The sequence below is a fragment of the Lissotriton helveticus genome, chromosome 10 (genome assembly GCF_964261635.1).
Source record: "Lissotriton helveticus chromosome 10, aLisHel1.1, whole genome shotgun sequence".
In the NCBI taxonomy this organism is placed as follows: domain Eukaryota; kingdom Metazoa; phylum Chordata; class Amphibia; order Caudata; family Salamandridae; genus Lissotriton; species Lissotriton helveticus.
Genome location: NC_136071.1, coordinates 1,219,214,327 through 1,219,229,087, shown reverse-complemented (window position 1 = coordinate 1,219,229,087; position 14,761 = coordinate 1,219,214,327). Strand labels below are relative to the sequence as shown.

The 14,761-nt window shown below is 47.9% G+C and overlaps 1 protein-coding gene across 1 annotated transcript in view; it reads right to left on the bottom strand.

Annotated features, from left to right (window-relative positions):
• The window catches only part of LOC144785703 (NXPE family member 4-like), a 162,520-nt gene that overhangs the window by 65,276 nt on the left and 82,483 nt on the right, over positions 1 to 14,761 (bottom strand). The window contains exons 5-6 of the mRNA XM_078664489.1: positions 10,926 to 11,050; positions 6,034 to 6,703 (exon numbers count right to left, since the gene is read on the bottom strand). Of these exons, the coding sequence (XP_078520615.1) occupies positions 6,034 to 6,683 (650 nt within the window). The 5' untranslated portion in view covers positions 6,684 to 6,703; positions 10,926 to 11,050. The remainder of the gene's footprint in view (positions 1 to 6,033; positions 6,704 to 10,925; positions 11,051 to 14,761) is intronic.

Sequence of the window (14,761 nt, the reverse complement as noted above, 5' to 3'; positions counted from 1 at the left end):
GAAGCCGGATTGAAGGGGGTCTAGAAGGTTAAAAGTGTCTATGTGTTTGTCCAATTGGCAGAGGGCGCATTTTTCAAGGGCTTTGGGGAAGAGGGGTAGATTAGAGATAGGGCGGAGATTGTTAGGGTCATTGGGGTCAGCTTTGGGATTTTTGGGGATGGGGGTGATTTGTCCGGATTGAAGAGAGGTGGGAACATTTCATGTAGAGAGGGAGATGTTAATGATGTTTGTCCAGTAGGGGACAATAGTGTGTTTGAGATCTTGAACGAGTGGGGACTGGAGAGCGTCTTTAATGTGGGATGATGGTTTGAGTTTGGTTAGGATGTTGAAGACTCCCTGTTCAAAAATCTGGTGGAAGTTATGCCAAGAGGCGTTATTTTTAAGTGGCGGAATACTGGGGAGAGGTTCAGGAGAGATGTGCGATGGTAGGAGGAGTGAAGGAATCCGAGGTGTGTTCGTATGGATAGGAGGATAGGGTATGGCAACCCGGGGGTGTTGAGGGGTGGGTGAGGTTTGAGGGTGGAGGAAAGTGCGGTAAATTTTTGCGATTTTTTCACTGAAAAAGTTGGCGATTTCCTCACATTAGTTAATGGAGGCCACCCGGTTAGGCAGTGCAGGTGAGGTTTGATTTCTAATAATGTTGAACAGTTCTCTGGGTCTGTTTTTGGCGCGAGAGAGTTAAAGATGAAAGAATTATGCTTTTTCCGAGAAGATGTGTTTTTTGTAGGACGATCTTGCATTTCTGAGGAGAGCGAGATGGGATGGGGAAGGTTGTTGTCTCCATGTTCTTTCAACCAGTCTCAGTAAGCGTCTTTCATTATTAAGGTCAATTGTGAACCATGATTTGGAGGGGAAATTTTTTATCGTTTTCGTTTTCAGAGGGGCGAGATTGTCTAAAACCTCAGAGACAGTTTTGTTAAAGTGCTCGGTGAGTTCATTAGCATTAGAGGAGGGGGCGGTGAGACGGAGTTGGGATTGGAGTTCATGTTCTAACAGGCCGGGGGGGATTTGCCTAAGATTTCTAGTCACAGTTGTAGTTTTAGTGTTTTGTTTGAGGGCGGGTGGCGCTGGAGAGGAGATCGAGAACAGAATAAGATGATGGTCGGACCAATCGATGGGGATGATGTTGTATAAGGAGTAGCTCCTTTTGTGTGGGTGGGGGCATTGCAAATCTGTTTGAGATCAATAATCTTGAGAAGGTTGTTGTGAAGGTTGGTTGCAGGGTCATTGGGCTCAGTCCAGTGTAGGTTAAGATCTCCAAGGAGGAGATCGTTGGAGTTGGAAAGTGACGATTTAGTTAGAAGGTCGGATAGTTCTTCGGCAAATGGAAGGGGTTCTCCAGGAGGGTGGTATATGTTATGGAGTCTTATTGGGGTGGAGTTTTTGATTTTAAGTTTGGCTCCTAAGTATTCAAAGGTTGTGTAGCCAGTGTTGTTAATTTGGTCGAGTTGTAGTTCTTCTTTGTAGATGATTGCTCCCCCCCCTATTTTATCAGGTCTGTCTTTCCTGAGAATAGAGTAGCTGGGGGAGACCAGAAGGTCCAGGATGGGTGTAGAGTGGTCTTTTAGCCAGGTTTCAGTAAGGAAGGCAATATCAGCATCCTCATTGAGGAGGGTTTCAGAGATTTCGGTTGCATGTCGGACAGCTGAGCGGCAGTTCACGTGCATGCAGGTAAGGGGTTTAGGGTTGGTGTTAGGGGCGCAGAGGAGTTGAATGCTGGTGAGTTGAGGGGGGTCTGGGGGAGCTCAGGTACTCCAGGTTTCTGCTGGTCCCCAAGATGGAGTGAGGGGGGAGGGGTCTTTAAGAGGAGGATTGTAAAGGTAGGTGTTGCAGAGGGTAGAGAGGTCGGGGCGGAGTAGGTATTCGAGGTGCGAAGGGGTCTGTCGAAGCGGGGGGGGGGGCGTGGTCATTCAGTATTTGGGGTGTGGGTGTTTTTGGAGACTAGTCTTTTGAGCATAGGGTCAAGAGGGGCGGGCTAAAAATTTGTTGGGATTTATACGATTGAAGTCTTTTCTGAGAAGGGTCAGTTCAGTAGCTAGTGTGGATAGATTGTAATCTAAGTTACAAAGTATCTGGTGGAGGTTGGGGAGGTGGTGGTGTTTGTGCTGAAGGAGGGCTAGGGATGGAGTGGCTAGGAAGAGAGGGTTGGAAGCTTGGAGTGGTAGGGGGTAGGTGGGGGAGTGATTGCGGGGCGAAAGGGGATGCGGAAGTGGAGAAAAGGGTGGAAGTACAGGTTGTGAAAGAGGGGGTGGTGGCATGAGGTGTAAGGGTCGTTAAGGGACTAGTAAGGGGGGAGGAGGGATAATAGGGAAGTTGTGGGGTGTCGGAGCTGGTCGGTCAATTGGTGACATGGGGGTTTAGAGGAGTGTATTGTAGGGGTATGGGGGATGGTTCTGGTGATTGGATGGGATAGGATTTAGGGTAAGGGCTGTGTCATTACGGGTAGGAGTGTCATGGGGGTGTGGAGTTTGCCTCTGGGGGGCAGAGGAGAGTTGGGAGTGGGTCTGGGGGGGCAGGTGAGGGGAGGGGGAATTGGATTGCGATAGGGGATAGTTCGAGTGAGGGTGACAGGGTAGGAGCTTTTGTACGGGGACTATAAATCGGGAGAAGGTTGGGAGTAGGGGCGTCCGAAGGGGGTCTGGAGGGGTATTGGAACTGAGAGGTTATTAGAGAGGGAGTAGAAAGTGACAGATGGTCGGAAAGAGTGTTGAAGAGGAGTTCAAAGATTGTGAGGTGCTTCTCGGAGGCTTGAATCAGGATGTTTCCAGTTTTGTAGACCGAAATGGTTAATTCACCAGGGAAAAGAGAGGTAGGGGAAGTGGCGAGTTTATGACCATGAGGGATTTTAATCGAGCTAGATACTGGGAGGTGTTGTAAGAAGGTGCTCTTCCATTTGGAGGGGCGTTTGGTGTAGAAGATGTCGTTAGTTTTAATGGGGGACGTGAGGCTGTGATAGTTATCTTCAATAAGGTTTCAGGGTGTCGGATTAGGAATTTATGTTTGAAGTGCTTTTTGGCATTTTTAGAGAGGCTGGGAGGGTATGGAATTGTCCAAGAGTTGGGACCATGTTTGACGAGCGAGGGGTGAATGTCAGTTAGAGCCTGAGAGGGGGGGCTGTATGGGTAGGATTGAAGTGGGGCATGGTGGGGAGGCTTTACTGTGGGGGAAAAGGGGGTGGGCAAAGAGATGCGGAAAAGGAGAGGGGGGATTTAGAGGAAGGAGATTTGGTGGAGAGTGAAGAGCGGGAATGTGAGGGGCTGGTGGAGGGTAGTTATTTGGGGTTCCAGCAGCAGATCCGGGGGGGTCAATACATTCAATTCACAGGTACAGTAGAGGCAATAGATGCTATGGTAATAGGATCAATACATTCAATATACAGGTACATGCAGATATTGATAAACAAAGTGACGAGGCGGTATAGGGAAGAAGAGAGTATAAAGGGGAAGAGCAGGAAGGGGAGGAGGAGGGACACTTGTGGGGGGCGTTCGGAGCAGGTAGGTAAGGGGCAGGTGGATGGGGTTAGATAGGAGGGGGAAGGCAAAAAAGGCTTAGAGTGATACAGAGAGGCAGTAAGAGAAAGGGTAGGTCGAGAGCATAATAGCACTGAGAAGATGTGTAGGCGAGATTTAGACTGGAAGCAAGGGTGAGAAATGAAGCTGCGGACTGGAAAGTGGCAAGAGTGTTTTAAGGGGCGAGTGCCCAGGATAGACAGGCCTGTCTGTTGAGGATAGACTCCGAAAGTACGGGATTCATGGGCGAAAGCGTAGGGTTGTGGACTCAGGAATCAGGTCTTAGGTATAGGGCACGGTCTACTGTCATTGTGGGGGTGAGGCAAGTGGGGCATGGGGCATGCCAGCGCAGGGAGCCGGAATTCGGTAGATGGATGGTCTTCTGGTCAGGGCCCCAAAGAGGCAGGGGGACCACCTGGATAAGCTCTCAACGAAGAATGGCAGAGTGCGGACAATCAACTCAGGAGGAACCCCCCCCACGAGGCAGTGGTTCCGCGAGAGCCAAATAGAAAGTTTTCTGTGATGGACCAATGTACAGGCAGCGGCGTTCTTTCAAGTGCGGCATAAAATGGAGGCAGGGAATCTCTTTCGCAAAACAGAGTGGTAGCAGTGATCCAGGATTCAAACGGAGGCTGCGAACAAAAACAGGGACAGAATAGACCACTGTGGAACTCCACGATGTGGGTCGCCTTGGGCTCAAGTGATGTGCTGAGTTTAAGGGATACCAGGGCCGTCTCTCATGCTAGAAGTGTAGCACCACGGATCATACCTACTTGCCAGTGGTTCTCGGGGTTAATTCTGCAAATTTTGGGCAGGCAGTGGGGAGCCACAGCCCGGATCAACCCGGTCCTGTGGTGGGTACATTTGGGGTTTTTCAACAAATAAATAAAGAAATAAAGTCCCAGTTCAAGGGAGCAATGAGATGAAGTGGACAACGAGGGGCGGGGCACTGTGTGGCCCAATCGGATTCATAGATGCCGATGATTATATTAGTAGTATTTGGCGGGCAAACCACTCTTTTTTATGCTGATGGAGTTCAAATATTATTTGGCGGGGCTCACCTCCGGTGGAACTGTGGTCTCCCAGCCATCTTGGGGTGGATTTTTTGTTCCGGGTTCCGGTGTGGGTTCCAGTGTGCCCCTTATTGCCCTCTGTCCCAGAGGCTCTCACTGCGGTGTAGGAGGGCCCTTAGCAAGCCACAGGGAGGCACTGCGCAAAATGGCCGGTCAGAGGGCGAGGCAACTGCGCATCATTTTTCAATCTTCCTGACCTAAGGGGGAATAGAAATGTGTTCCTGATGGAAATTTTTCAATCAAGGGGGCCACGGTTCCGTCGTCAGCTCCAGGCGAACAGCCGGGGGCCATCGCTCTGCTCAATCAGGCTCTGTTGTGCCGACTACAGGTCCCCCAGCAGATGATCGGTTGGGGCTCCTCCAGGCGACGGCCTCAGCTGGGGGATTCGTGCAGCGTGGGCCAGATCCGGTGACGGCACACCACAGTGGGCCCAACCTCCGGCAATGGTCTCAGTGAGACCCCAGGGCATACCTCACACTTGGTACCCCAGTGGATGATCAGTCGCGGGTTCCACAGCCATCGGCCTCAGCTGAGGGGGCTCGTACAGCTTGGGCCGGATCCGGCAACGGTCTCAGTGAGACCCCGGGGCAGTCCTCGCACTTGGTCCCCCAGTGGATGATCAGTCGGGGGTTCCACAGGCGGTGGCCTCAGCGGGGGGCTCGTACAGCTTGGGCGAGATTCGGTGACGGCACACCACAGTGGGTCCATCCTCCGGCAACGGTCTCAGTAAGACCCCGGGGCAGTCTTCACAACAAAGGAAAGGTCCGTTCTAGCAACAAGGATGAGGACTCACCGTTTGGGTCCGTGATTGGGATGCAAGTCGGGACCTTGCCAGGCCGCATGTTCCCGGCAGCGATCTCAAGGACCCAGACCTTGGCATCGGTCCCAGCGAGTCACCTGGTCAGCCCTTTCAACCGGGAGTAGGTCAACCCAAACCGGGACCCAAGCAGCAAGAGCCCATGGCACAGCAGTCTGTTCTTCGGGGGCCGGATCACGAGTGGAACTGCCGGTGTGGACTCGAGAGCGAGGACTTAGGCCAGGGTGTGAGGAAGTCCAGGCGAATCGATGTCGAGTCCTGGGGTGAGTTGATACAATATTTATTCCAGTTTCACTCAGTTTTTGTTGCTGGATACAATGTTTCAGTTGGATGGGACGGGTGGGTCGGATGGTCAGGTAATCAGGGGATAAATACCGATTTGGTATTCCCCAACCCAGGAGCTCGACGAAGGAGCTCCTTCTCACCCGCCATCTTCATTCTTTAGCTCACTCCGCCACCGCAGTTCAGACCCAGCCAATATTTTGGGATTCTTAAATTAAATGGAAGCTCTATGTAGAGAACTTTTATGTTGAAGAGTAGGCACTCAGTGGTGGTGAAGTAGGACCCACAGTAATGTCACAACTGTCAGACATGTTTCTTCAGCACAATATAGGAAGGACATTTAAGGACCTACCTGTCGAAGAGCGGCCGTTCCAGGTCAGTGAAGTAGGACTTGTATGTGGCGTAGCTTGTCATTTGCGTTATGGTTGCGCAGGGCATGTGAGCCGGCTTGATGCAGTAGAATGGATACTCATCCCTGTTCTCCATGATGTTGCAAACTTCCTCTTCAGTGTCCAAGTCATAGGCACACTTGACGTCAATACTATGAGTTGCATTGGTATATTTTGCCTTGTGATCTACAGTCTTAAAGCCAGAATGTCTTGCCCTCCACAGAGCTGCAACAGCTTCACTTGGGTGTATCAGAAAGAGGGAAATTTTCACTTTTCCTGCCCAGAATAAGGTAAATTGAACATGATATGTTCCGTTGTGTAAGTCTGTGATCCTCCCAGAAGCTCCTGCCATGAGATCCGGTGAGTAGATTCTTGCTCGCAGCATGTCACCTCCATATTTCTTCCTGTTGCCCAAGTAGTCGTGCATGTCGAGCTGTACCGTCACCTCGTCGCCGATGCAGTATCTCTCTCTGGGGCTTAGGATGGACACCTTGCTTTTTTCAGTGCACGTTGTGTTGTCCAGGTGAGTGAATGTAACTTTGGGTATGAGCTTATTTACTTCACTGAGGATCTTTCTGACTTGTTGCTCAGTTTCATCTGGTCCACCGTTCATCTGGGTGTGATTTGCTCCCTCTAGGGCAGTGGTTCCCAAACTTCTGACTCCTGAGGACCCCCACTGCATCACTACTGGAAGCCAGGGACCCCCAAGCAATTAGTACAAATTAAATTTTAAAAAATTCAAACAGTAATTCGCAAAAAATACACAAACAACTACACACCAAACAAATAATTGCAATTCTGAAGCTTTTATTATTTTATATTGAAAAATATTCAAAAATCAAAACATTTTAAGGGGAAGGATGGTGCTGAATCTCGGCGACTAACTTTTCAATGTTCGGTTTTATTTCGAAGAGCTTGATAAGTAAAGTGAGCAATCGGACAGCAGCGGGAAAATCCTACTGCTGATCCAGGCTGCATCTATTTTTACCCGCCTGCAAAGTAACGGTAACCTATACACATGTGCCTTTCCACTGCAGCAGCCACAGACACAAAAATCAACATAACCAGCTCTGATGAGCCATGTTCTTGCTCACGTGCTGTAGGTGAGGAGCCACGCCAGCAATTGCGCATTTTCATCTACCTGAGAATAGACACTGATTCTGTAGTGCGGCGTGTTAAGTTATTGAAAGATCATTTGTGTAGTCGTAAATTCGAAAAAGTAATGCAGATTAGTAAATCAGGTGACAGTTCTCTAGTCCTAACATGAGGCACTTCTTACTAAATTACTGGCAGACCAAGCACTTGGCATTAGCAGTGTGCCTATTCAAAGAGCAGCATTCATTTTGTGGAATGGCAAAGCTACCTCACTGACTAAGTAACCCATAGTGAGTTAAATAAAAATGCGCGCACAGCCCATTGAAGTCAAGTGTTTTATTTAATCTGCAGTAGAGCTAGGGCAGGAGGTAGATCAGAAAACCCTCCTAACTGTGTTTATTCAGAAGCACTTTTAGAAAAAGCCTGGATTTTTATAGCGTCCACGTTCACTTACATCAGCCCTGCCAAGTACCACACATCAGGAGTTAGACTAATGCATTTTAGTGTGGTGGTCGGTATCACAGCACTAAAATGCATAGACACACATTAGCACCCCTTCCACACGACCAGCTTGCTGCGTGCTGAAGCCGGCCGGGAGGCTCGAAGGACGATACTGAGTGAATGCTCGAAAACATAGCAGCGCGGTGACTATGTGTGCTTAATATAATGGTCTGGCGCCAATGAAAAGCAGCTTGTAAATATGACAGCTAATGGCTCTATTCTAACCTGAGGCCACACTAATCAGATGATGTCACATGCACCCACCTCGGGAATCAGACTTAATGCACATCTGCCACTCTTGTTGAAAAGTAACAAAGAGGGGAAGGAAGGAACGAGAGTTTCATGCTTGCTTGTAGCAAATCCACAAAAAACACAGTTGATGGACAGAATGTAGAACAATGTCATACATTCACCCCAGTACAAGGATCTGGGCCTAAATCCATCGTTTTTTTCACTCCACACCACCCTGGGTTAGACACTGGCTATATGCAAATCAGCTCTGACCCTTTGCCTCATGGGAAAAGTCCAGTCCGAACTGCCAAGCCCTGTCTTTCCCAGACCGGAATCAAGCATCCAAGGACCGGTTTCTGGCTATCAGCCTTCATTCAGCCTGGATAGCTTGACTCCAGTGGTGTGGAGAGCCTGGGACTCACGTGTGAGCATACCCAGCCCACTCGGGGTGAAAATTACAAAAAACACAGTTGATGGACAGAATGTAGAACAATGTCATACATTCACCCCAGTACAAGGATCTGGGCCTAAATCCATCGTTTTTTTCACTCCACACCACCCTGGGTTAGACACTGGCTATATGCAAATCAGCTCTGACCCTTTGCCTCATGGGAAAAGTCCAGTCCGAACTGCCAAGCCCTGTCTTTCCCAGACTGGAATCAAGCATCCAAGGACCGGTTTCTGGCTATCAGCCTTCATTCAGCCTGGATAGCTTGACTCCAGTGGTGTGGAGAGCCTGGGACTCACGTCTGAGCATACCCAGCCCACTCGGGGTGAAAATTACAAAAAACACAGTTGATGGACAGAATGCAATTACCGCTCTAAGTGTACTGGGGATGCTCAGACGTGAGTCCCAGGCACTCCACACCACTGGAGTCAAGCTAGCCGGGCTGGTCCTCGGATGCTTGTTTCCGTTCTGGGAAGGACATGGCTTTTGTAGTTCGGACTGGGCTGTTCCCATGGGGCACAGGGTCAGCGCTGATTTGCATATCGCCATTGTCTAACCCAGGGTGGTGTGGAGTGGAAAAACGATGGATTTGGGCCCAGATCTTTGGACTGGGGTGAATGTGTGACATTGATCCACATTCTGTCCATCATTGTTGTGTTTGCAATTACCGCTCTAAGTGTACTGGGGATGCTCAGACGTGAGTCCCAGGCACTCCACACCACTGGAGTCAAGCTAGCCGGGCTGATGAGAGGTGTTACCTCGAAACCGGGCCGGTCCTCGGATGCTTGTTTCCGTTCTGGGAAGGACATGGCTTTTGTAGTTCGGACTGGACTGTTCCCATGGGGCACAGGGTCAGCGCTGATTTGCATATCGCCATTGTCTAACCCAGGGTGGTGTGGAGTGGAAAAACGATGGATTTGGGCCCAGATCTTTGGACTGGGGTGAATGTGTGACATTGATCCACATTCTGTCCATCATTGTTGTGTTTGCAATTGTAGCAAATCCACAGCAACGTGCTTGAATCCTTTCAATTGAGCAGAAAGGACAAGCAGGTTTGCACGCAGACATGAACAGAAGGAAAGGCCTCTGTTTTTACAGTGCATTTCTTTAAAAGTTTCCTGCTCAATTGAAATGTTAAGAAAGGAAGTGTCACATTTTCTTTGAAGTCTTGATGTGGTTCAGGCAGACTCTAAACACAGACAAAACATGCCTCTTTCTCAGGTGCTTCTATGCCTCCTCCTATGCTTTTCTTATTTATACCAACCCTTCCATTTGATTTTTGGACACTGGTTTGTCAGTGTCAAAATGCTCAAAGGGACCCGTTGTAAACGCACAAGCGCTCAGACGGCATTTGAGCTCTCTACGGCAGAGTCCAGCGCCAGGAACTCTCACTGTTGCAGTTTAATGTTGGTAAGTGCTTGTGATAGTCTATGATTGCTTGATTTTTGCTCACAAATAAGTGTCACTGATAGTCTTTGAATATCAATCAAAATTACACTGAAATTAGGAAAAGTGTAAAGTTCCATACCCTGGTCATCTTGCACAAAACTTTTAATTTAGGCCTCAAGAAGACCAATGTCATGAGTCCTTCAAATCACTGCCTACTGGTTTTAAACTTACAATAAACAAGATAAAGGCCGTAAGGTGGAGGACTGCACTAAAGGTGGACTGTCCCATGAGGAAATGAGGACAGGTAGCCGAGGTGCCGCCCTGAGGTACTCAGGATTAGGTAGAGAGCGCATGAAATGGCTACGGGTCACGGAACGAGCATCAGTGTCATACAACAAGGGAGCTAAGCTACTCTATAAAGGCTTATCTTTAAAATGCAGTGTCTTATTACACCTGGAAGCCGCTCGATGCCAGCTCACCTCCGCCATCCTCAGCAGCTGAGAAGTGACAGGTGGTAGGCTCTCTACCAAGCACTACTTTCCTAGCTTTCCTTTTGAGTCACTAGTTGAGAAAAAGCTCCATTAAAAAAAAAAACACACACACACATGAAAATGTCACACATTAAAATGTCGCACATAGGCAATCTAAATGAAATATTTGCAGCTATGTTACATGAGGCACTGATGAAAGGAAACACGTTTTTAAAGCATGCTCGCGCTTTTATTGTAAATGTTTACACACACTAATTAAACACTCACATGCAGTGTCAGATTGAGAAGAGCCCTCCTGTCCGTTTGAGGTGCTCCAATGCTCTTCGGCCTCGACATACGAGGCAAAACTGTAGCCTGCTTTCAGGGTAAATGGGGACATATGGTAGCTAAGGGCCCTGGGGCTGGCTAAACAGAAGAGGAAACGCACGCACTGCCATGCGTGCACGACTCCGTGTGACGGGCAGAAGCGAGTAATAAAATAAGGCATATCACCCTTCAGCTTGCACCTAAAGCTGAATGGTGATTGGCCAGATTGTATTGTAGTCTTGCCGCTCATGCGCCAACATTTACAGCTCTTATGTGCTGTGAGAGCGGGCGTTACATTTTTTTACAATGACAGTAGCACTCAAGTCCTGCGGACCCCCTAGGAATGTGTCACGGACCCCTGGGGGTCCGCGGACCACAGTTTGGGAAACGCTGCTCTAGGGTGTCTTTCAGAGGGTTCGTCAACATGACCTTCCTGTTGATTCTCAAGTCATCTTGCAAATTTGTTGATAAGGAAGCTGGGATTGAATTGCTTTGACAAAAATGTCCTAATGTGGGAAACTGAAAAGAAAAGAAAAATGATTACAGAAAATGTATTCAAAGAACTCTCACCAGTAGTTAAACTGTTTGGAGGCAGAGTTGGATTGAAGGCGGAGATCGTGTCAATATAACAATTCCTGTTTTGTACAATACATTACAAGCCTGAGACTCTTACACCATGAAGGTGCAGTTGTGGTAATCACTCTTACATCATGAAGGCGAAGTGGTGTTAGTCAGCCTTCACCATGAAGGTGTAGTAATGTTAGTCACTCTTACACCATGAAGGTGCAGTGGTGGTAGTCACTCTTACATCATGAAGGTGCAGTGGTGGTAGTTACTCTTACATCATGAAGGTGCAGTGGTGTAAGTCACTCTTTCACCGTGAAGGTGCAAGAGGTTATCACTCTTACATCATGACGGTGCAGTGGTGTTAGTCACTCTTACACAATGAAGGTGCAGTGTTGTTAGTCACTCTTACACAATGACGGTGCAGTGTTGTTAGTCACTCTTACACTGTTGGAATGGGTAAGTACTGTGTCAATGAGTACCATGATGTGTGCGGGCCCAACAACGACAATACCAATAAATGCAAAGCCAACGTAGGCCATAACCTGTGCCCGTATGACAATGTCAATGCTCATAAATACAATGTCAATCTGTGTCATAATCTATGTCTGCACAACAGCGATGATACCGTCATAACCAATGCCAATGCATGCCATAATCCATGTACAGACGACAATGTTGTTACCAGTAAAAGAGATGTCAATGTACGTCATGATCTAGGAATGCATACCTAGGTCAATGTCGGTAAAAACAATACCAATGTATGCTATGACAACTGTACACAAGCTACTGAGAATGTTGATAAAAATGACAAAAGTGACTGCAATATTATTCTTAGGAGTTCCGATGAACTCGCACCATTGCTGTACGGTTTAACCAAAGTGACCTCGGCATCAACCCAGAGTCAGAGATATGTGGTGTGACAAGGCCCTGCAACCAGCACTCACACCTATCGAATATCAGGTCACAGGTAGGGTCTCTGCGAACCCAAAGATAAACGCAGGCCAAGGGAATACCTTGATCGATCCCACAGATAGATAGTTGCACCACAACAAACAGGACCGTGGCAATTGGCCACTAATAAAACACAATTGTACAAACAATGGCGTTCCCCAACAATACCACAAAGCTAGATGCCACATGTAGATAGGAACACTCAGCCAATCAGGACACGACATGCACAATACACAATGATCACGGGTTCCTCATGTCAGACATCTGGACATACACGCACTGGCCCACAATAGCTCTCCCCGAGGTCGAGAGCCAACTGTGTCTTTATCAGATGCCCAACCTTGTTAGTTTATGACTGTAATACATTTTAAGAATGCAGAAATCAGTTTATGGTACTTGACAAGATGTGCATAAAACCAGCCGAAACAAGCTGCGGCCTGTGCAGGTCAGAGGGGTGGGGCCACGGCTGGGGTATTTCAGCGGATGATGATGAGGGAAAATTAAATAAATAATTAATTTTCCCTGTTCATTGTCCATTGAAATCCCAGCCCCCACCTGGCCGCACGGCTCTTAACTGCACGCCCACGGGAGCTCAAACCTTTGTGCAGCGAGAGACTTTCCTCAGACGCATTCTGTTGAGTCTCTCCTGGCCGCTGCGTTTAACTTGTTCCTGTTTTGAAAAACGCCTCTTGTCTTTTAATTTCTTTAAGGTAAATTCATATCTGAGCAACTGCATCATAAAAGTGCAGTGGTGTTAGTCAGTCTTACATCGTGACTGTACAACGGTGTTAAAACAAGATGGTGGGCGGAGCGCTGAAACTTTTCAGACACTCACCCCCAGTCACAGATCTGGGTTGAATTCATCATCGTTCTTTAGCTCACTTCGTCACCCCAGTTCAGACTCAGCCATATGCAAATCAGTCTTCACCCTGTGCCTCATGGGAACAGCCCAGCCCGAACTGCCAAGCCAGGTCTTCTTGTGGACTGGAAACAAGCATCCTGGGACCGGTTTTCAGGATAACACGCTCATCAGCCAGGCTAGCTTGAATCCATGGCAGAGGGAGCAAGGGACTCACGTCTGGACATATCCTGCCAACTTAGGGGGAACAAAGCAAACACAAGGAGATGATGGACGGAGCGCTGAAACTTTTCAGAGACCCCCAGTCACAGATCTGGGTTGAATCCATCATCGTTCTTTAGCTCACTTCGCCAACCCAGTTCAGACTCAGCCATATGCAAATCAGTCTTGACCCTGTTCTTCAAGGGAACAGTCCAGCCTGAACTGCCAAGCCATGTCTACCCTGGACCGGAAACAAGCATCCTTGACCTGGTTTCAGGGTAACACTCCTCAACGACCAGGCTATCTTGAATCCAGTGGCAAAGTGAGCAAGGGACCCACGTCTGGACATACCCTGCCAACTTAGGATGAACAAAGGAAACACAAGGCGATCATGGACGGAGCACTGGAACTTTTCAGAAACTCACCCCAGTCACAGATTTGGGTTGAATTCATTATTGTTCTTTAGCTCACTTCGCCAACCCAGTTCAGATCCAGCCATATGCAAATCAGTCTTGACCCTGTTCCTCATGGGAACAGACCAGTGCAATGGTGTTAGTCACTCTTACACCATGAAGGTGCAGAGGTGTTGGTCAATCTTAAACCATGCGGGTGTAGTGGTTTTAGTTGCTCTTACACTAAGAAAGTGCAGTGGTGTTATTCACTCTTACGCCATGAAGGTGCAGTCTTTTTGTAACTCTTACACCATGAAGGTGCAGCAGTGTTAATCACTCTTATACCATGAAAGTGCAGAGGTGTTAGTCACCATTTCAGTGTGATGGGGCAGTAATGTTAGTCACTCTTACACCATGAAAGTGCGGAGGTTTTATTCACTTTTACATCATGAAGGTGAGTGGTTAGTCACTCTTACACCATGAAGGTGCAGAAACGGGATCCACAGGATGAACTGAGTGTACTGGTATCCGACTACTCGCTACACAGGATGTCCTGGGTGTACTAGTGTGGAAGCTAAGTTTAGATAACAATGTTGGCATTCATTTTGTGTAAGTTGACATTGTGATATTCACTGATGATGGGAATTATATACAAATATAATAATTGCTTGATATCACGTGACAGGCTTAAATAAGAGTCAGAACTTTGCTTTTAGTAGGCTTCCTGTAACGCGACACATTGTAAGGCGTGCACAAAGAGTACATTTCCATGTTATTAAATTTCTGCCTGCTTGCATTAGCAACAGGCCCTCTAGGCCTCAAAGTGTATTCATCCACATCAGCGAATGTAGGTCAATGTGACTGCCTTTAGGCATAAATGTAATAGTTATCTCTCTGGCTTTAGATACAGAGTTCATGTGCACGTAGATTGATTTCCAAGGTATTCTTGTGTAACGATGTACTGTAAGTTTCCGAGCACAGAATGTTTCTACACCACCTGCCGGGACATGAGGCTAGACATGACCTGTTAGGAAGACAACTTCTAATGAAATGTTGTGGTCTGTATCTATAAATGCTTGTGTTTTACTTCTGCTATTCGAGCACTTAGCACCCATCTGAGGCTCCCGTGCACGGTAAATACATTCTCTTTATTTTACTCAGGGGGTTGTGACGGAGGTATGATTTTGGGTTTCTACAGATCTTTTCAGTTTCCACATTTGGGGAGAGAATGCGACTCCAGAATGCATGTCTTCTGCTGCG